The sequence below is a fragment of the Pteronotus mesoamericanus genome, unplaced genomic scaffold (genome assembly GCF_021234165.1).
Source record: "Pteronotus mesoamericanus isolate MK-2021 breed Mesoamerican mustached bat unplaced genomic scaffold, CSHL_Meso_final contig_42, whole genome shotgun sequence".
In the NCBI taxonomy this organism is placed as follows: Eukaryota; Metazoa; Chordata; class Mammalia; order Chiroptera; family Mormoopidae; genus Pteronotus; species Pteronotus mesoamericanus.
In genome coordinates, this window is record NW_026555157.1 from 13,735,801 (window position 1) to 13,758,587 (window position 22,787).

Sequence of the window (22,787 nt, forward strand, 5' to 3'; positions counted from 1 at the left end):
GCACTACGTGACATGGGCCTCCGAAGGCTTTTGGATTTTTAACAGCAGGAATGGGAGGGCATTTCAGAATAAGGAAATACTTTTGACCATAGGATAAAGGAATGCTCTTGGCAATATCCCTGGGGTAGGAAATTGGACACAGTTGAGAAATGAGGTGACTTCACCTTATGTTTTATCTGAGAAGAGGAATGGGAATGTAGATGGGGGCCAGGTGGGAAAGATTGTACTGACTCTATAGATAGTGGGTAAGTGGTGCCGGGGAGCTGCTGGGCGGTTAATAAGGGCAAAGGTTGGAGGAAGACACATTGTAGAGATAGACTAGTATTAATATTTGTTCACTATTCATGTAATGAGTGAGAGAGGACTCATAGCTAAATGGTCTGGGCTGGAAAAGTAGGTTATGAAGTGTGAAGAGTGAAGACTTGGTGGAGTTCATATTCACTTAGAAATATACTTATTTATTAAGGAAAACTACTCTTGGATAAAAGCACTTATTGTTAAAGAGATAGGAAAAGCTAACTGTAGTTCTTCCATTATAATCCACAGTTGATTGTTATCATTATTTCCCCCTTTGGTTGCATTGTCCTTTCCTTGCTGTGAGCTCAAAAATATAAATCTTTTAAAAATGCATTTTAGTTTTCCTCACAGATTTCTACTACTGTTTTTATGGGAGCCCTTCTTATATTGTTTTTCGTTTTCACATTTTATTGTACTGATAAAGTACAGTAGTGAAGTCCCTTTATCTCTTTATGTAAGCATTCACTTATTTAAAGTGCGACCTAATTTTTATAGGAACCATATTTAGATTTTCCAACAAACTACACAGACTTGGTTAAAAATATGAATCTTGCAATTAAGGATAAACTGTACGGGTACTATGATTTCTGTCAGTACATTAATTAGCATAGCCAATGAGACGTTGATACCCTGATTCAGTCTCCTTATATAAGTAGTATTTGGTATTCCTACCTTTCATCCTGACCTCATGGTCTCATCTTCAGTGCCGAAAAGCTCATTCAGTGTTTTTACCTCTTACAGGCAATGTTTTTTGGGTTTTTTCTTAAAGAATCAAACTCAAAGCCTAGTAATGGTTTGGTGAGATGGGTAGTGTCTTGATGATTAGGCGAGTAGGTTAGTTGCATGTATCAAGATCCCTAAAACTCACATCCACCTTGTGACTCATTTATTTTGTTCCTAGGAATTTTCCCTAGGAAATAATCAGAGATACTCACAAGGCTCATTTTAACATTATAACAATGAAAGATGGATACAGTTTAAGACTCCAACAATCAGGCTGGAATAAATGAATTATGCCATGATCATATGAAAATATTATGCTGTTTTTGAATAAATGATGCTTTTGAAGAAAAACAAAGTATTTTTTCAGAAATGTTAAAAGCAGGATTAAAAACCATATACATGCTTCAAATATGTATGTGTGAAGAAGAAATACTGGGGAACGTCCACCAGCGCCATCAGTGGTTAACTCTGGTTAGTAGTTATAGATTTTTATTTCTCTTACATTTTTTGTATTGTCTATATTTGATATAATAAGTATGTAATTAGAAAAGGCACCACTAAGTTATATTAATAGATAACGAAGGAAGGAAACACTTCAGAGATCAGAACATTTCTGAGAACATCAATCATATTGTTGAAACCATGTGCAGTAGCAGCTGCAGTTGAAATTAGCGGTGGACTAATCAAGTCAGCTGACTTTGTGAGCATAGCATTAAGGATAGCCCTTCTAAGATAGGCTTCTGTGATTTTTTAAATTTTGTCAAGATTATATTAGTTCTGCCTATTTAATATACAAAAATCTATGTTGGGATTCTACTTAAATTGTAAATTGCTGGGTCTTCCTCTTAGAAATTATAATTCGCTTGTCTATGGATATGACTAGTAATCCGCATTTTAATAAACTTCCAGGGTGATTCATCTGATACAGGTGGTCAGCCTGCCACACTTTGAGAAACACTTGCATGGAACCTCCTTTAGACATAAGCTTTAAGTTTTCTTTCACCTAGACCTCTGGCCTACCTGGGATGTGGGATGTGGGAGACTTAACACTGTGAAAGGCCAAGGCTTGCTGGCCCCATGGTTTCCTAGATGCTTATCAGAACCACACATGGGGCCTTCAGAAGACTGCAGATACGCAGACCACATATCAGAACCTACTGACTTGCATTGTCTAGGGGATATGGGCATGTGAACTTGTAATGAGCACCATAGGTTATTCAGGACTGAAATCGGTCTGATAAACCAATTGGCAGGGAACACAGTATCGATGGGATTTGTTTTTTTAAAGCTATACTAACACATGTTAGTGAACACTGCAGCTTACTTGATATAGTGGTCATTGTTAGGGTCAGCTGTCCAAAAGTTATTGGTTTCCCATTGTTTATACACCATTGAAGCTGCAAGTTCATTTTTTTTTTTTGATAACTGATTTCACTACATAGTTTTTACCGTTAGATGGCAGCAGAGGCTGGTTATTTTATTAGAATAACCCTAAATGTCATTCCCAAATCTTAAAAAAAAATGATGCTGGGATTTTTCTGTTTGTTTGTTTTTGTTTTCTTGTTTGAATTTTATACTTGGAAATGTTTCAGTAAATGAGGTATGGACCTTTAAAATATGTCATCTCCTGGACCATTTGTATGGAACATTATGTCAAATAGCTCCAAAAAAGTTTTATCTCAGTTCTTTCAATATGTAGAGAGCATATTGAAAGAGGAATCCATCCATGCGGCTCTTTTAAGACCACACAGTGAATGTTCTACTCAGAGTTGGAGACTCCTGGGTTTCATTAGAAAGCAGATGTCTTGGAGGGGATTAAGGAAGTTGGAAAGCTCATTCACAGAAGAAAAAAAAAATTTTTTTTTAATGTTTAACTCAGTTCAACATGGAAATTGGGATTTGGACTGAATTACATGTCTGAAGGATGCTTAGTTCAATGAGACAGAGGCATTGGTTCTATCCGGAGAGCAGTAGAAAGAAAAGTAGTATATTTGTGGAATGTATTTCTTAAATGCTTAAAATGTTGGCTTATTTGGTCCATAGGTTCTAAAAAGAACTGAGCAACCTACAAGACTTCCTAGTTATAGTAAGTCATTAGATGGCAGTTTTAGTGACCAAAAGAAGTACAGAAAGGTGAAGATATTTTCAGTTTTATTCGAAGTCTTCTCTATCTTGTTTTCTACTTGATCCTTGTACTCTTTCACATTATTATGGAGGGCAAACATCTGAAAATATACTAGAACAAAATCAGCATTTATGAGGAAGGTATCAGATCCTAGTTAAACAGCTGCAGTCAGGATGTTTCCTTTTTTTTCCCTAAATGAAATTAATTTTGTAAGCTCTTTGAACTTTTGGAGATGTATTGGCAACATATTGCGTAAGAAGGCAGCATTCCCTCAGGAGTGTTCCTGACTCCAGGGGCGGCAGGGCCCTCATTACAACTTTAGCTCTAGAGATTGAAAGACTCAAAGACTCCTACAAAGATCAGATAATTTTGATTTGCGGTCATTGGGGTGGTGCAGAGGAGGGGGCAGATTCAGAGCCTCCTGACTCCCTCAGGGACCCTGCTGTGGGACGCTTGGTCGAAGCTGAGTGTTATCAGAATGACAGTCTTTTGTATTTTTGTTTTTGTAAATCTCTGCTTAATGGGGAAGTGCCTAAATAATGATGATGGATATGGTAATGAAAGGAGGAAATGTAAACTAGAAAAAAAAGATCTTTGAAATATTATTTCTTCTTTTGTCTTTTGTATTGTTTAATAAATCACTGCTAATTTGTAAAAAAAAAAAAAAAGGGGTGGGGGGGTGGAATAACAAATAATGAATCTGGCAGATAGCCCAGAATATTATATGCTTTGGCTTTTTTCTCTTGATTTTCTCAGAATTTCTTCATTATACAGTCAAACTTTATCACTAAATACTTTATAGCTTTGTATGGCAAGAGGCCCTTCAAAAGGAAACTGTAGTTTGATTAGCTCAGTCCCATTAACCTCCTGTGAGAGCGCATTTGGTTTTAAATATTGTTACAGTGCTATGATTTATATTTAAGAGTTGTCTGGTTTCTGAGGTGAAGGTTAGAGGAAATTGATTGCTCTGAAAAATAATGTAACATAGTTTGTTATTGTATCTATTCACCTCTCTGTGGTAATTACATCGTGGGCACAGAGAGCAATCCAAGAATAAACATTGAAATACAGTGTTGAGAAATCCTTTCTAACCGCAGTTGTTCCATTTTGTGCCCAGACACATAGCATCACATGTAGAAATAGTATGTTAAAATAAAGTATACTAACCTTGAAATGTCTTCCTTGTTTTCTGCCCTTTTTATCTGTCAGGTTTTTCATCTTAACTTTCTTATTGTATCCTCCCCCTTATTTTTTTTATACCTTCATTTGTACCCATTTACCTTGTAAAAATCATTTGCAGGCTTACCTTTTACAACATCCTCGGGTTAGTGACTAGAGCACAGGCTGCAGAGCCAAATAGACTTCGACCTTCATTCTGGTTCTGGCACCAACTAGCTGTGTGTCCTTGAACAAGTCAGTTAGCCTATGCAGACCTCTGTTTCCTGTCTGTAGTCTGTATCTGGGGATTACAGTACCTATTGGCAAGTTCTTTGGGAAGTAGAGATATTGTTTAGGAAAGTCCCTGGCACATCCAAAGTGCCAGATAAGTGCTAGTCATTAATAATGTTAACATTATCATCTTTGTCTTTTTTCCTTAAATCTCTTTTTAAGTTGCCTGTTTCTTGACCATAATCATAACTTATCTTCTTTAATTATTTTTCCTTTCTTGTTTTCCTGCCTTATCCCTTGTTCTCCTTCTCTTAGATTATTGGAGATACTCTACTAAGCCTAGTAGTTGAGGCTGCTAAACAAGCAGGCTGTGTTTTTAATCACTTCTCGCCCAGAAAAGGATCCCCTCACACACTTTTTTCTCTCCTTACTGTACTTGGTCTGGTCATTGTGACTCTTTCTTCTTAAGAGTTCCCCTGCAGACATTATTTCTTACTCTATTCTGTCTTTTCCTATCCTTTAATTGTTTGAAAAATGAAGCAGTTATACCACATTTAAAGTCCTTTGGCCCTGACATTCTGTCATTATATGAAAAGAACAAATGCTAGTCTGCTGTGGCCACCACGTGTGTTGTTAGCCATGTGCGTCTTTGTAGAGCTGGGTAATGTACGAATGGCTCTAAAATGTTATATGCCCACGAATGACCCAGGCAGCTTGTTCAGATGCAGATTTCCTGCATTGGAAATCAGCGGATTCCTAGGTGATTCTGATAAAGGTGACCAATGGCTGCATTTAGAGAAATATTGATATGAGTTTTAAAAATAAATGATAGCTGATTCTTGCTCTCAAGAAGATAGGATGGAAAGAGTAACAAAGAATTCTAACAGAAGGCAGAATGGAGTGCTTTAATAGAGGCACAGAGAGAAGCATTTTGGAAACTCAGAGGAAGATTGTAAAAAAATAAGGAGTGTTTTCCAGAGTAAATGGCACTTGAGTTAGGAGTAGGATTTCAACATGAGGAACAAAGAGAGAAGAGCATCCCAGCCCTTGGAACAGCATAAGCAAAGGTACTGGGAAAGAAAGCATGATGGCATTTGTGAGGATGGTCAGTACCATGTGCTAGTAAGGGTGTAAGGTATGTGGAGAATTTCAAAGGGAGATGAGGTCGAGATGGAGGCCTGGTAGGTTTGAACTTTGGGCACTTAATAATGTAAGTGCTAAGTAAGTGATGTTTTGGGGGGACTGGAGAATTGCCACAATCAGAACAGTGTTGTAGAAAGATCGCTAACAGCACTACTGAAGGTTGGATTAGAGAAGTGAGGGGTTAAGTGTAGTATATTAACCCTCTTACGGTACTGTGTGTTCTGAGAGCTAGACTTGGGGAGTGGTAGCACAAATAAAAAGGCGAGGACAGAGAAAGAGCGACAGAGCACTGCAGTGCTGGGCACTAGTTCGCTTGAATGTAGCTGGAGCTTCTTTGTGAAACTGTTTGGTAGGCTTTGAAAATTGAATATGTTGCTTTGAAAATCATCGTAGAGAAATTGTTTATACCACTTACTTGTCTGAGACAGCCCATGGAGAAAATGTAATTCCTCCTAATTTACCACTCTTCTCCCACCATGGGTACTTTTCCATCCCTTTCCCAGAGTCTGAGAGTTGAATTTTGTCTGGCCTTCTTCTGTGCCCTCATCCTTTACACAAAGCCATTGATCTTATTATCTGATAAGAGCATAATGAGTTCTGAGAGCAACCCCCAAAGGAGGCATTTCTTTCCAGTATATGAACAATGCACTGCGCTTGAACCATTATCCAGGCACTGATTGGCTCGCTGAGGGAAAGGAAATCCTGACCCTCTCCTCCAGTGACCGGGCTCGCCCCTTGGCCACTGTATCTGCTCTGAGCAGACAGATCACATAAACTTGTACCCTGGGCGGGGGCGGGGGTGGGGGGGACTGCCTCTTCTTGGTTCAGAAGTGTTCAGTTAAGGACAGGATGGCCCTCTCAAAGCACATTTCCTTCCTCATTGGCAGTCTGAGAAAACCTGGAATAGGGCCATAGTTGATAGGTTGGCCTAAAAAAATAGTAATAATTGTCCATTGTTCTCCCTAGTCCTCTCATTACCTTTTTTAGAAGCTAAAAGCAGCAGTCCTGGCAGCATTTATATTTTCCAAAATTTTTGTAACAAATATGTATTATTCTTATAATCAGAAAAAAATGTTTTTTATCAAAAATATTGTGCTGCTTCTGTTATCCTTCTCAGTATGTCCCCTACCCACTGACCCCGTCCTTGTTGCCATGTGGGAATGTCAGGTGTTTACATGTTCCTTATATTATAGACCCTTTAGGAATCTGTTGAAATTGTTAACTCCTTTCTATAACATTGCACTTTCCTGAGGCTTCAAAACTGACCAATACCAATGAATTCAGGCAAAAACACCATTGTAAGGCAAAGAACAGAAAAGGAATAGCTCTATGTTTTTTTAAGAGAAGGGAAAAACCAACCAACTCACTAATTGTGAAGGATAGTAATTCATTCTTATGGAATTTTTTTGAGTTGTTTGAAAAGTGGTAGCATTGAATCAGATTTTTATATGCATTTGATTGTTATGAGAGATACACTGGGGAACAACTTGGAAGATTTGATTCTAAAACAGCAATTTCATTTGGGATGCATCCTTGGTACATAGTTATTTTAGTCCTGAATCAGAAGCAAAATTTGGAGACTGATGAGATTAAACCCTAGCACTTCTCTCCCTGAGCTGGGAAAATACACAATGCTTATTTTTTAAAGTGATTTTTGGATTATTAGTCCTTTTTTAAAAAATAAGTTATGATATTGCTTGAGAAATGGACACTCTAAATTAGGGGTATACCATCTGGGAAAATTTTCTGGGCTTGTACAAAAGCAGCAGTTCTAACATCTCTGGGCTACGCTGATGGTACGTATCTTTATGGTGACTGAACCTGGATCCCTTGATCGCCTTTTCTCGTGGTCTTGGGTCTGTATGAGGACTATAAGGTGGCCACCTACTTACAAACTTTGATATGCCTGGTTGTGATGCTCCTTCTATGCATCATCATTACTCATTTCTATTGCTTTTCTTTCTAGTCAACCTCTGAGGTCCATTAAGTACCTCCTGCCCTGCACATGTTGATAGACTGTCCAAGCTCATTCTTCAGGCCTGACCTTTGTGCCTCGGCTTATAGAATCTTGCTTTAGAATGGAGTGGACTCTGGCTGCCGCACTAGCACTCTGAGCCCCTGACGAGGACGGCTTGCGCTTCTCCTTGGTCATGCTTTCTCCCGTCTCCTACCCACAGCACCATCCCCAGGTCACTCTTCCCCATACCTGCTCATTTGCGTGGAGCTTGGCCTTTCCCGCTGATTGATTATCTCTCGTTACCCTAACCGTGGCCTCCGGGAGATGGGAGGAGTTGGAAGGGTGGCAGATCAGTCTTGACTATGGTAATCATGGAAGGTTTCAGAAGAGGTAAGGCATGAGCCAGGCTTTTCAGTGTGCGTGACTTCATGACAGAAGGGAATTCTATTCATACAGAGCAGTGGGCAGCAGGAAAGGGAAAACGCTGCTTATGTTTAGGGGCATTCCGAGTGTTCTGGTTAACATATTGGACTTGTGAGGCCGAGTGCACAGAGGAAACTTAGGCAGCCTGTCTGCACCCATCAGTGAGAGGATTAAATGCAATTTGTTGTGCTCTTCCCCTCTGCATTAAGGCAGCTTCTCAGTATTTTGCCGTGGAAGGAGAATGGGACAATGAAATTAGACCTGTGTTTATACCTCACTTTTGTCACAGTCTAACAGAATAACTTGGTACAGTTTTCCTTCTCAGAATTTTAATTTCTTCATGTTTAAAAATTGGATAATACTTATTTTATAGAATTGTTGCAGAATGAACTAATGTTGTATGAAGCAGAGGTCTCCCACCTCCAGGCCTTGGACCAGTAATGGTCAGTGGCCTGTTAGGAACCCAGCTGCACAGCAGGAGGTGAGCTTGAATGTAATGCACTTGAATCATCCTGAAACCATCCCCATCCCCTACCCCAGTCTGTGGAAAAATTGTCTTCCATGAAACTGGTCCCTGGTATCAAAAAGGTTGGGGGCCGCTGGTATAAAGGATTAGTTTTCTCCCCTTTGTTATGCGGTCACTGTATCAAGGCCTTCACAGTCTGACAGAACTATGCCCTTCGGGCCTTACCCCAACCCCAGCCACTTCAACTTCAGCCATACCACGCTGCTCATTGTTCTTTGAATGCTGATTTTCCGCTCTCCTGCTTAGCCCTCACACTTCTGTTCTTGTGGGCATCTCCCAGGAATACCTTTATCCTGTCCCAGTCTTCTTCATTCCCTAGCCCCTGATCAAATATCATCTGTTCCTGAAATCTAACCCCCAAACCTTGCCCCCAGAGCAACCTGCTCCAGATTCCTGTAGTATAATATGTAGTAGCTATAGAATTCCTTTTCTGTGTTGTGCTCTAAATTACCTTTTAAGGTTGTCCTCAACTCTCACCTTTGATTCTAAATCTCATACCTGCAAAGCTGCCTAGCATAGCAATGGGTATTATCAGGTACATCATAAATATTTGTCAGCTTAATCTTGTAGGGGACTTGTTGAGGAATGAATAAAACTTGTATCCTAACAGAAGACATTCCTGCCTGTGGTAGTTACAATCTAATACAGAGGGAATTAAAACTCCTCAAAGAGGACTCTTTAGAGAGGTTTAAACAGTAAAGAGAGTTATTTAAGTTCTTGGTAATCCTCCTGAAAATCATTCTTTTTCCTCCAACTCTTTTTTTTTTGCCTCCTTTAAGGCAAATGTGGTTGGTTGTCAAGACTTCTCTGTATTTCACTAAAAGACACGTGAGAATGGAAAGCTCATCTGCAAAGTCCAGTTTACAATATGGTATCTTTGAAAGAGACAAAGGTACAGGGTATTAATACAAATATAAATGTTGAAATATTCATATGCTCTACAGGGTATTAATACAAATATAAATGTTTAAATATTCACATGCTCTGGGCCAGTCTGTCCAATGAATGGAAACAATCTTTATGCAATACACTCTTCAGTACTGATTTTTAAATTTGCTTTGAGGCTTATGTTTTTTGTCAGATCAAGATTCTCATCTCTAAACACCAGACATAAGAGTTTTCAAGAGAGCTGTCAAATTTTTTTCACAGCAAGTAATGTAAAGGAGAAACTGGCTTATAGAGTCAGTTTGTCCATCTCTCTTATGCAGTGGTTCTCAACCAGGGGCAATTTTGCCCCCCAGACATTTGGCTCTGTCAGGAGACATCTTTGTTTGTCGCAGTTGGGGGATGTTATTTGGCATTTAGTGGGTGGAGGCCAAAAATACTTCTAAACATCCTACAATGTACATGACATCCCCTCCACAACAATGAATTGTCAGGACCAAACTGTTAACAGTCCTGAGGTTGAGAAAGTTTGCTCAAATGAAAAAAAGAAGCTAATCTGGTGAAGATTAAAGGATATTAATTTATAGGCTTTTAGAGAAAAAACCATACCTTTAGAGACCATCTAGTAGTGTTAAAACGCTACAATTTGGAAAATAAGGAAGGAGAAATTTAATTTCTGAAAGTAAAGAGGCTCATGCAGGTAATTGGTTTGTTTATTTATGCCCCAACTTTATTTCCCAAAGGAATTTTAAAACTGTTCAAGGAGAGTGGCAAGACTTGGAGACAGTTTAGAAAGCATTGGAAGTTAGAACTAGGTGTGATCTTAGAGATCACCAAGTCCAGTTCTCTTTATTTCACAAAAATTAAACGGTTTGTCCAGGGCCCTGCAGCTGACTGGAAAAGGCACAGACTGGAACTCGTGTTGTGTTTGCTTGCCTCAAACGCTCCCCCACCCTTCCCCGTCACTCCACTTGCCTAAATCTTTCCTTGCCCAGCTTCAAGTCTTAATTGCTCTATGGAGCCTTGTTAATCTACTGTAGTCCCTCTTAATCTCTAGATTTATTGTAGGAAATGTAGTTTGCCACTTGATTAAATATTATCTGATACTCTTATTTCATGTTCCCTTTCCTTGCCCAGATTCTTAAGCTCTTCAAAGATAGTGAATCTTTGTCTCCATAATAATCTGCCCCAGTGTTAGGTAGGAGGTAGGCAATTCAGTATGTCATGCCCAGTGGATTGATCAGTTGTGTCCATGTGATGCTTTGAAGAGAAGATACTGAGTGCCGAGACACTGTGATATCACTGAGACACAAGTGGTCCATCAGTTAGTAAACCCACTCCACCCTTCCAGAGGCCTACGGAATGGCAGGGACTGAGGCAGCCTTGGTAGGACTATAGGGTCTATAATACGTTGTTAGTTATTCAAAGATGAAAACAGAAATAAAACTGAGATTAAAAAAAGAAAATGGTTATCTTGGTAACCTTAAAAAAATGTACAGGAAAAGTACAGATTGGTGGTTACAAAAGAATCACAGGGATGTGAAGTACAGCATAGGAAATATAGTCAGTAATATTGTAATAACTGTATGGTGCCAGGTAGGTACTGAAAATATCAGGGGAACGCTTTGTAAAGCATATGATCCTCTAACCACTATGCTGCACACCTGAAACTAGTACAAAATAATACTGAATATACACTGTAATTGAAAAAAATTTTAAATTTTAAAAATATCATACAGGACCATTTGGTTATAGGGGGAAGGGAACTTACTAACATAAAACTAATTTAAGGCTTTCAAAAAATTGTCTCAAATAATCAGATAAGATTTATTTCTCTTGCCCAATAATTTTGTGGGAAAAAATAAGTGAAATTTTAAAACGAAGACACAAGTAAAGACGATTATCCCCAGGAGAGCTGATTGCAATGCCAAAGTATATTTTTATGGTACCATTCTAAATATAAAACCGTATGTCCTGATGGAATGTTGACAGATTTGTATGTGCTGCCATATAAACAGTGTTAATTCATTATCAAATTATAAAGTACTTAGCAGTGTTGGCCAGTTAACTTGTTGCACTCCCTAAGGATTCCTTATCCTACAGCGGTGCCTTTGGGGGATGCTGTTCTCATATATTTGACTGCACAAAAGCTTTCACCCTTCTTGACTGGGCTTGAAGAAGAGTGGAAGGGTCCATCAGTTGGAAAGGAAAGGACTTGGTGTTCAACCTAAATGAAAATGAATTTTAAAGGGGTTTAAGGTTTGTAGACTTTACTGAACTACTTTATTTTCTTTGCTCTTTCTTGCATTTGCTACACTGTGGCCTGAGGTGAATGGAGTCCTTTGTTTTGGTTCATCCAAACTGCTCTCTTTAATGTGTGTTCTGGACCATTACCAAGAAATGCTGTAGGCTTACTAAGTTGAAGGCCGGGGACCTGAGAAAGAAACAGAGCTTGAAGGTGTCAGACAGCCTGCTACTGCTCTGTTAGGGATTCAGGCAGCTATGCTTTGCTACAGTTACAAAATTGGGAAACTTCCCTCCCAATAAAATGGTAGTTTTTTTTCTTTTTTAATTGAGCTTTTCTTTTGAATAAAAAGCAAACCAAAGACACAAGCCTTCTGTTTGTCATACCCACCACCAGAGGGCAGAGTAGTCACACTTCCTGGGACAGGTATAATTCATTCTGCGTGAGATTACAGTAAGAACACACTTACTAATGTTTATCAGTATAAGGATTTGTAAAAACAGTGGAGTTCCTACGTTAGGGTGCATACTAATCAGCAGAGGACCTTATTAAAAATGTGGTTTCGGCCCTGGCTGGTGTGGCTCAGTGGATTGAGTGCTGGTCTACAAACGAAAAGGTCGCCGGTTTGATTCCCAGTCAGGGCACATCCCTGGGTTGTGGCCAGGTCCCCAGATGGGGGTGTGTGAGATGCAACCAACTGCTTCTGTCACACAACGATGTTCCTCTCCCTCTCTTTCTCCCTCCCTTCCCCCTGTCTGAAAATAAATAAAATCTTAAAAAAAAAAAAAAAAAGGATTCTAGTATCTTTTTTTAAAAATGCATCTTTATGGGCCTCTGCCCTCAGATTCTAATTTGATAGCTTTGGGTGGAGTCCAGGGTTCTCTTACAAGTGTCTTGGGTTTTATTTTCAGAAATACTGATCTTAATATTTTGGGCATGCATTGTTGCCTGATTTTTTTTTCCTCTTAGGTTTCCAAAGCAAAATGATTATTTTGGAGGAAAAACTTAATAGAAAGCGAAGTATAGGGAAACTAGAATGTTAATTTAAAGGTCTTTGTTTAACAAGTTTCGAAGGAGACTGCCTTTGTAAAGATTCAGGATCAAAACAGCTACTAAAAACTTGCTTTTGTGTGGAGTTTTACTTCAATTAATAAAGATCATAGAATCCTTAGACTACAAGTCTGAAAAAATTGAATTAACTATCTCTTTTATAGCCTTCTCACAGTACACCCTAAGGATAAAATTAACCTTTGGGTGTCATGAAGACCTCACATAAAATGTCTTGGTATTGTGAACTGTAGTTGCAGAAACCTTCAGAGTAGAGTTTATGGAATACAGTCATCATCTTGAACAAGTATAGAGACGCTCCTTTATATGTAAAGATCCAACTATAATAATGCACATTGTCTTTCTAGTGAGGGTGATGACTTTATTTTCTCCAGTGCCCCCAGAGAGCAATGCATCCTTGAGGGGAAAGTTTTGCCATTGCTTATAAATGGAAAGAAGAATGTGGTAAAATCATTCAAATCTGTGATAGGATGCCACAGATCAAAAAGTTAAAGAGACAGGGAGACGAGTAAAATGAAACTTGGTTCTGAAGCTGGGCTTTGACCAGTGAAAGGGAAGATATTATTTTTTCAGATGTACATAAAAGTAATCTATCTTCTATGGCCCTCTCCTGGGCCTTCTCTTCTCCAGGAATGGAACCCTCCACCTCTCACATATCTCATACAAAGATTGTTTAGTGTCACTTCCTCTCTCCTTCCTAGTTTTCAAGGTTCTTCTGTGATTATATGTGAGTGAAAAAGAAAGCTCTGTAACCACACACACACACACAGATGTAAAAAAATTATTTTTGAAATTAAAGGCTAAAAATCTAGAATGTCATTTTAGGTATGATGTTATAGAAAAAGGAATGATTTCACTTAGAAATAAGCACTGTCTTTACAACAAGCTTTAATTAGTAGCACTTTGAATAATCTGTGTATGTTATTAATCTGACAGTTGCTCCTAAATTTTGATGCTCATATGAATTACTATACTGAAGTAATCCTCCCAGTAGAGGAATCTCTAAAAGGTTTAGTTCCTTGAAAGTTCGGTAAATCCAATAATGTTAATCACTTGAGAAGCCTGTTTGTAGTTAATATCTGGAACAGATGATAAAATGAGAATCTTAACATTATAATCATGGAGCACAGGACTTTTGGTATTAAGTTTATTGGAGAGAATTGCCCTGGCTCAAATATTATTAAAAAAATTGAATCCTTATAAAACAGACAGACTACTAATAGCCCAGAGCTCCTCAAACTCTCTCAGTTACAGGTATGCCAAGAGTGAATCATACCCTCAGCACTCAGGGCAGCCAGGAGGAACCTGGGGGGGTGACAGGAGTCCTTGGCTGATCATCTCTGCCTCTTCATCCATTTCCCCCCAGTGCCATGGAAACATATTTTCTGTTTGTGCCATTATGTGACAAAGGTTGGGAAGCACTGGAAAGACCTTACCCTTTAATTCTTTTTGGTCTCTGTTAAAAATTGTATGATCAGTCGATCAGTACTCTTCAAAATGTTACTAGTGCCCTCTCTTGATTATTATCTAGAAAAACATCTTACCCAGCAGCATTATCAATGTCTACTTTGTAATTTGTAAAATGAAGTATGCAGTTCCTTTTAAAGTTCTAGCCCAAGGTGACTTAAAAATAAAAATAGTTTTGAAAAACACTTAGGCCATCATGTATTTTGTAATACAGTTGGGTCACGGCCGATTCCCAAGATAAATGTGTTTAAACAGAAGCTTTCTCATTCATCACCAGCCTAAACTTTCATCCAGATTTATTTAATGATGATGCAAGCCCACAGCTTTGGTGTTGTAGTTCATCACCATGGAAGTGTTTCTGTCAACAAATCCTTGCTTTGCTAATATGAAACTGATTTTACAGGGAAATGGAGGATAACTGTGAAAGATTTCTTTTACTTCTAAAGATCTTTATAGTTTGTCTGGGTGTCTAAATGAATTGTGTTTAAAATCAATAACTGGCAATAACATTAACCATATTAAATTAACAGGAGGTTGGAAAAGGGAAAATGGCAATGAGCTACTTTGTCTGAAATCATCTTTTTGGAATGTGACTCGGGGACTAGATTTGTAATTTAAAATGTTCCTCTGAAAGCTGTTCTTTGCTACAGAAGTATGGATTATGCTTGGAGAGTCCCATGAGCTGGGTATGATTTTTTTAGGCTGCCTTGGTTCAGATTTTATCACCTACCTTTTAATTGGCAATAACAATAATCATAGAAGAAACATCCTTCAACATACTTGAAGATCTTTTAAAAACATTCCTTTCCTATAACTTGTGTTTGTAACTTTCTTTGGCTTTTATTTGCTTGCAGTAAAAAAAACAAACACAATTAAGTTGTAAGCTTCTAAAGGCAGCCCACTTACAAGCAAGGTGGGGAGCACCTACCTTAAGTAATCCAAATGATTTGGGGAACCAAATAGGAAAAAGGAACAAAAATTACATTTTTGCTTTGAAACATAATGTTCAAGATGACATATCATAGTGGGTGATTCCAGGTTTGGATGTATGCATATATGTTTTATGGGGATTTTCATCTATGGTAGAAATACAGTCAACTCTTGATTGTCAAGGTAACTTGTATTTCCAAATGTTTTTCTGGCTTCCTAGCACATTTCAAAGCTTTTTACTTTCACCATCAGCTCATGTGCTCACAAAAGCGAAGTATTTAATATTTTATTTCATTGTTATCTGTACATTAAGTTCTTAACACATGTGGAGCACTATGCTGGGCCGCAAAGATACTGAGACACATCTCAAGCATGAAGTTAAGTTTGCTCATGAGAGATCTTATAGTTCATGTCAAAATCAAAGAGACATAAATTTTTATTTATTTAAACCATTTTCTCTTCCTCTGATATATGATCAAAAGTTGACTGTAAATGGGAAGTAGGTTCTGTTTGTTCATTTTTTTTAAAGGAAGAATTAATAGACATTATGAACAGGAAAAAAAATTCTACTGTACATGCAAAAATATAACACAAAATGACCAAAGAAAATTCAGCAAGCAATGGTAAAAACAACAAATTATTTACTGCTTTATAATGTTAGAGTATTTCACCAAAACAAGTTGCAGTCAAATTAATGTGAGTTATGGAAAATGAAATACATAAAGATGTATTTATACAAGTGCAGACTAAATATTTTCCATACAGGTATGTAAATGAAAAGATATACAGTAAGTGCACACTTGATATGACTACACAGGCAACAGTTAGTTTCAGATACTCTTGAACAGTTCATGCACAAACCTTCCCAAAGTACAAGTTCAGTCAGTCTTTGGGGGATGTGGAGGGATAATTAAAAAGGATTGAGTTCCTTGCAATAATATCAGTATAGACTGGATGAGGGTCAGTTATATATATTACTTACTGTAATTTGTGATTGTCGAGGAAGAGGTGTGGCTGTTGGTGTGATAGTAATACTGCTGGTGACTTTATTGGTTGTTTTGTTTAGTGCCCCATTAGTTAGACATTGAGTTCGGTTATCCTGCGGTGGTGTTGAAGGGCTGGCTGGTCTCACGGGGCTGGCTACAGCTTGCATGTAAGGACTTCCTAAGTGAATGTGGATTTTATTATCCTCAGTAGTTATCACACTTGAACTATTACTGTTTGAACGTTGAAACTGCCATGATGACTGCCGGTCTGGGGAGACTCGGAAAATTGCGTGCTTGGCACTGATTTCTATTGGCTCTGGGGAGCGTCCCTGTTCAGGAGAGCTGGCTGAACCAGTCACAGCCAAAACCTGAATAGGTGACATTGTCCTTTCTGGAGTTACGGAACCACTAGACTCTGGGGTCTGTGCTCTGGCAAAGGCTGCCATGGTAATTGGGGACATGCCTTGCTCTAAATTCATGAGGCCTTCAGCAGAGGTTTTGGATTTCACTGGTGTTATGGAGGCATTTTGAAGGATGGTAATCCTTTGCTTTGGGGTGCCACAGTTTGGTATCACTGCAGTGCTTGTGTAAGAGTGAGGACTCTCTGTGGTCGGACTTGTAATTTCAAGAGTGGCTGTGTTTTGGACATGGTCTGGAGTAACTTTTATATGAAGTGGCTGCCCAGGTGTATGGCTTAGGACTAGATCTCCAGGCTGCACGAAATTACCATTGGCTTTAGTTTGTATTTTTCCATTCTGAGGATGGCCCTCCTTAGATTTCATCCAAGGAATCCATAGCTTCCTGTTAACAGGACAAGGAATAGATGAATTGCATTTGAAGGACAACACAGATTCCTCCTCATTAGGATCCTCATCCTGGTCCTCACTCTCCTCATAAAACTGACCATTGATGACTGCTCGCTCCAGAGGAATGAGACTCTTATAATCAGGTGGTTCGTTGTCTACTGCTTCTGTTTGCACTTCTTTAGAAAACACTTGAGGGTCAGAGATTTTTCTTCCATTCAGACTAGGTCGTAGGCTCTTACTGAAATGCCGGTACCTCTCTAACTCTTTAGTGAGGTTTTCAATCTCTCTTCCTAAGTCTCTGTTCCTGTTTTCTTGTTGATTGAGTTTCTTTTGCAGAACTGAATGGTCTCCCTGGAGGTGACATATCAGGTCCTCAGTTGCCATGTATTCATGAATTTTCTCTTTCAGTGCTTCTACTTCTCTTGAGAGATGCCCTGATTTAGCTTCTTCTTCTTGTAGCCTTTTGAAAAGCCATTGTTCGTGGCTGGACTCAGTCTTTTCCGCTAATTGGTACTTGGCAAGTTCCATTTTAACATGTTCCAGCTCTTCAGATAAAAACTGAGCTTTGTCTCGTTCATTAGCATACCTTCGTTCTAGAGTCTCATACTCATCTTCTGTTTTCATGAGGTCATCCTCAATGGCTTTCATATCCTTTAACCTCAGTCTCAGTCTTTCTACTTCCTGAGAGAGCTCTTTAATCTTATTGTTTTCTTGGTGTAATGCTGTTGTGGACTTAGTAGAATCCTGACTTAATTTGTTTTTAAGGAAATCTTTCTCAATTGCTTCCAATGATTGAAGCCTATTCTTCAACGTATTAACTTTAGACAGGAGATCATTTCCTTTCTCTTCTTCTGCTTTCAGTTTGTTTTTTAGATCATCTCTCTCCTTGGTTACACTGTACATTTTTTCTTCCACCTCGGTTTTTGACTTCAGTGCCCTTTTAGTTTCCTCAATTAACTTCTCAGTAACTGTTGTCACTTTATTTTGCTCCACTTGAAGCTGAGAAGCAGCAGCTTGTAACTTATCTTCAGTTTGCTTTAATTTTTCACTCATTGTTTTCCGTTCATCTACCAGCATCACAGTTAATGTTTTCAGTTTAGTTAAATCTTCTTTTAGGGTGAATTCTGTCTTTTCCAGCCGACTTTCAATGGCTTCTAGCTCTTTGATCCTTATTTTTAAACTCTCCAGTTCTTGAGATAACTGCTTTGTGATCATCCTTTCTTTTTCCAAGTTGCATTTTAGAGAGTAACACTCTTGTTTACTTTTGTTGAAAGCATCTTCTAATTTTTCCAGAGCCATAATCCTTTTATTGAGTTTTTCAACTTCAAGTTTAAAGTCTTTACTCTGTGATGTTTCCTTTTCAAGCCTCTTATTGAGATCTCTGCACTGCTCCTCCATTTTTATGAGCTCTTCATCTTTTCCTTCCATTTCTAGCACACGTTTCCTGAGCTCTTCCACCTCAGCCATGATGCCAGAGTTTCCATATTCTCCCTTGTTTATTTTTTCTTTTATATCTTGGAGCTCCTCTTCTGCTTTTCGTAAAGATCTGTTTGTCTCTTCTAACTCATCAATTTGCCGGCTGAGTGCTGCCAGCTTTTGTCGAAGCTGGCGATTTTGGCTGTCCTCATTGGTGAGCTTCGCCATAACTATTTCTTGGTTCTGGTGAAACTTTGTGGTCTGTGTTTGCAGTTCTTTCTCTAATCTGCTTGCCTTCTGCTCTTCTTCGTGAACTCTGGCTTCAGCAAGGGCTAGTTTAGCATGTGTTTCCTTCGTACTTGTGGTTAGGTCTAGGATTTTTTGTCTTTGAAGGGCAAGCTGTGCTGTCAGCCTTTGTTGTTCGTCCACCACCATCAAAGCAAAAGACTTCAGTTTGGTCAACTCCTCTTTCAGGGCGGTGACCCTCTTCTCTTTTTCTTGTTCTTTCTTCTCCTGGAATTCAGTTTCTTGGTCAATCAGCTTCTTTAATCTGAAAAATACAAGAGTGCATTCTGTTTTGTGATAGGTGCTTTAGTAGTTTATCAGCTGAGATTAAACCCTTATGTAATTTTAACTTAGATTGTATCAGCTTTCACAGAATACAGAAAGAAATTCTTGAATTTAATGGGAAAGGAGAATTTTGATAAATAGTTATCTTGCTTTTCTGCTTTCACTACCATCAATCCCTCTACCCCACATTGAATGGTTAACAGTTGCAGTTCACCAGGAGCCTTGTATAGAGGTAAGGGCAAGATCTGGCTGGTGTGGCTCAGTGGATTGAGTGCCAGCCTGCAAACCAAAGTGTCACCAATTGGATTCCCAGTCAGGGCACATGCCTGGGTTGTGGGCCAGGTTCCCAGTAGGGAGTGCGCAAGAGACAACCACACATTGATCTTTCTCTCTCTCTCTCTCTTTCTTTTTCCCTCCTTTTTCTCTAAAAAATAAATAAATACAAAGAAAAGAGCAAGAATATTTGGGTTAAATTGCTTGTGTAGTTTATAATCCATAGGCAGTCTAGCCTGAAATCTGTAAACACAGCACTAGCTTGAGACTCAGTTGGACCTGGCTTCAAGACTGGCCCAGCTCTTACCAGCTAATTCATCTGGACAGTCATTTTAACATTTCTGAGCTTCAATTTCCTCATGAAAAATGAAGTCAATAATTGTATTATCTCAGGGATCATTTGTGAAAATTAAATGAGATAGTTTGTCTAAGATTGTCACAGTACTGGCACATGGTAAGCATATGGTGTTAGTTATTATTACTCTTTTTTATTAATGTGGCTGTTATTATATTTATCAAATGGTTTGTTTGAACCATTACAATATGTGTACATTAATGTTTGGCGCTCAACTTCCTGATTCATTGTTAAGGTAAAATTTTATTCACATTGCTTAGAAGTTAATGTACTTCACTGATGGACTTCTCTGCCAATTAAAATTTGGTTTATACTAGCATGATGTTGTTCCAGGCAGCACTTCCCATACATCTTTATCACCATAGTGGATGGTAGTTGAATGAGGGAGAATTGAGAGGCATCTGAAGGAGTTTACATATGGAAAGAGCACAGTGTTTGATAGGAAAGCTTGCTTGTTTGCTTGCTTATTTATTTATTTATTTATTTATTTTAATCCTCACTTGAGGATATATTTCTTGATTTTAGAGAGAGAGGAAAGGAGACAGAGAAACATTGATCCATTGCCACCTGTAAGCATCTTGACCAGGGACCGAACCTACAACTTTTTGGTGTATGGGATGATTGCTTCAACCAACTGAGCCACCTGGCTAGGGCAGGAAAGAGTTTACTGATGAGAGTCAGATGCTAGAAAAGATGGAGGAAAAACAATTTTATTATCAAGAACATAATGATAGCCTCTTAAAAATGATTCTATTGTGGAAGGGTTTTTTTTGTTTCTTTTGGGGTTTTTTTTTACATTTTAAATTTGTCGGCATAATAGGAGGGCATTTTACATGAAATGTAAACTCTCTCTCTTACACACACTTTTTTTCCTTAGTAGTAAGGTCATAGTTTTAAATTTGTGGTACTCTTAATTACACTGGGAATGGGCTGATTACAGAGAGTATAATTATAGCTTTCAAGTATTGTTATACAGAAGCCAAAATAGAATGGAACCCTTAAAGAATTGAACTGAAAATACTTGTCATGGATGAAAGTTATATTTGTTTTCTGGTCAAGCATGACGAGTGCATAATATTTTAATATATCTTTTCTCTTAGGAATGAGCTAATTATCCAGTGCATGTCTTCAATCTTTGCCATTGCCAAAGAACATTTCTTTTTGAAAGCTGTTTAAGGATCTGAGAGGACATTTTAAAAGGAAACTAATATGGGACAGGCTTTTTGGAAATAAAAGAGTATTTTTTGAGATCCTAATCTGCTCTTCTGTAATTATACTACACAAGAGGAACATGTTTAAAATAATTGTATAATATAAGAATCCCAAAATTTTCTGTGGGGAGCAACCACTTTTAGTTTTGCCTGTTTTGAGAACTTGGCAGGAGGCCAGGCCAAGGGCTGTGGCCTATGAAATTCTGAAGAAGCTGGGCTGGATGCTGGGGTGGGGTTAATGATGATCTCATCCACGGTCTTGGCAAGAGGCTTGCCCATGCTTTTCAGCCCTGTCCCATTCCCTACTTGAGACACCTGGGAGCCTGAGAAGAGAAATACGGCAGCTCCTTCTTGAAGTCCTATGCCTATGAGAAGGTCATAGGACTTCTCAACCCAGGGGCAGAGTCCATGTGTAAACTGCTTTAGTGGTAAAACAGTTACAGAGACTTTGGCAAAGCGCTTTCCTTCTCCAACCTTAGCATTAGAATTGTATGTGTTAAACAATAGGCTGAGCATAACTGCAGCAAAATATTTCTTCCTCTTCTATATCACTGTTCTTAGAGTTTTATTAGAGCACAGCTTCACAAAAGCTTTTCAAGATTTCTTTTCAACTTATTAAAATAATACCATATGTTATTTCATTTTCATGAGAAGGAGGTGTGTTTTCTTAGGAAAAGGCGGGAGAGATTGTTTCACAGTGTAATGAAAAGACCATTAAAATTGAATGGTGATTAGTGAATCTTGGCAGTGCCATGACAAGCAGAAAGGATTTTTTAAAAGTTTAAAATGTTTCCATTGTGTTCAGTGTTTTCAGCAACAAGCATGATGCATGTTTCTCAGCATGGTGCAAACTCACGGATCTCTATGGCTTCTGGAAATTGGCTGGCATCCCCATCTATTCCTAAGCCTTATCTTACAAGGTAGGCACATACAAATGTTGATTTGAATACATTTGCTCTCAGCATTTTCTTACTACTTTCTTCCTAACAACCTGCTATTTCCCTGAACTAGTCTCTTGAGCACACCATTTAACAGTCAACAAACAAGTCTGGTAGAGCCTATCAGGGACGGAAACAGGAGTTTTGTGGAGAAAGAGTTATGCCCCCAGGCATCTTTCAGGGCTGACAACTAGTGATGTAACCCTTTCAGAGCCAGCTGGGTACTTGTAGAGCTATTACACATTGCAGGGTTGTGTACATGTATGAAAGTGAGAAGACAGATAGATGGAAAGGGAGAAAACAAACTAATTATGTTACTGTACTGGAATTAGTACTTCTGGTATGGTGAATGAACTTACCCTAAATTGTTCTCTATTCCTTACTTTATATCCAGAAGCATATGAGGGTTTAAGTTTGAGGTTATAGTCTTGGAAAAAAGTTTCTTTGCAAAATTAGTTGATCTTTATAGAATTTGAAGCTGCAAGCCTGGCCTACTGTGTGCAGTACCCTAATGTAGGGATGTCTATGTGCATGCATATATGTGTCTCTCTGTGTGTGTATATACAAGTATACACACATATTTGACTAGGTGTTTTTTCAAATGTATATATACATATGAATGCTGTCAGCAAATATTTTCTGAGTGTTAACTATATTTTAGTCATTTGAGGTCCACAATCTTTGTCCAAAACTTTTTAATTTACATGTTTTCAAAAATCCTAAAGTTTTCAAATTTTATTTTAATTTATTGGAATAACATTGGGTAATAAAATTATTTAGGTTTCAGGGGCACAGTTCTATAAGACATCATCTGTATATTGTATAGTGTGTTCATGACCCCAAGTCAAGTTTCCTTCCATCATCATTTATCACCCTCTTTATCCTCTCCTGCCTCCCCCTAGCTTTCAAATTTTAGAAAGGCAATAAGGAGCATCCACCATATATTATGTAACAGCTCCAGCAAAGCCTGTGGCACCCCCTTCTAAGCAAACCTCTGAGTATTTTTGTAGTGAACCATGTGAACGTTTACAGTAAGTGGGATAATTAAGATAAT

General features: G+C 38.4%; 2 protein-coding genes across 4 annotated transcripts in view; one reads left to right on the top strand and one right to left on the bottom strand.

Annotated features, from left to right (window-relative positions):
* CMSS1 (cms1 ribosomal small subunit homolog) overlaps nt 1-22,787 on the top strand; it is a 370,489-nt gene that overhangs the window by 10,536 nt on the left and 337,166 nt on the right. The window contains exon 1 of one of the 2 annotated variants that reach the window (XM_054577358.1): nt 21,265-21,715. The exons of the other annotated variant lie outside the window; for it this stretch is intronic. Within the exon in view, the coding sequence (XP_054433333.1) occupies nt 21,625-21,715 (91 nt within the window). The 5' untranslated portion in view covers nt 21,265-21,624. Of the gene's footprint in view, nt 1-21,264; nt 21,716-22,787 lie in introns of those variants that run through there. 2 annotated transcript variants of the gene reach the window in all.
* Nucleotides 1-22,787, bottom strand: part of FILIP1L (filamin A interacting protein 1 like) — a 291,626-nt gene that overhangs the window by 5,136 nt on the left and 263,703 nt on the right. For both annotated transcript variants that reach the window (XM_054577353.1, XM_054577355.1), the window contains one exon: nt 16,161-18,936. In XM_054577353.1, the coding sequence (XP_054433328.1) occupies nt 16,161-18,936 (2,776 nt within the window). The remainder of the gene's footprint in view (nt 1-16,160; nt 18,937-22,787) is intronic.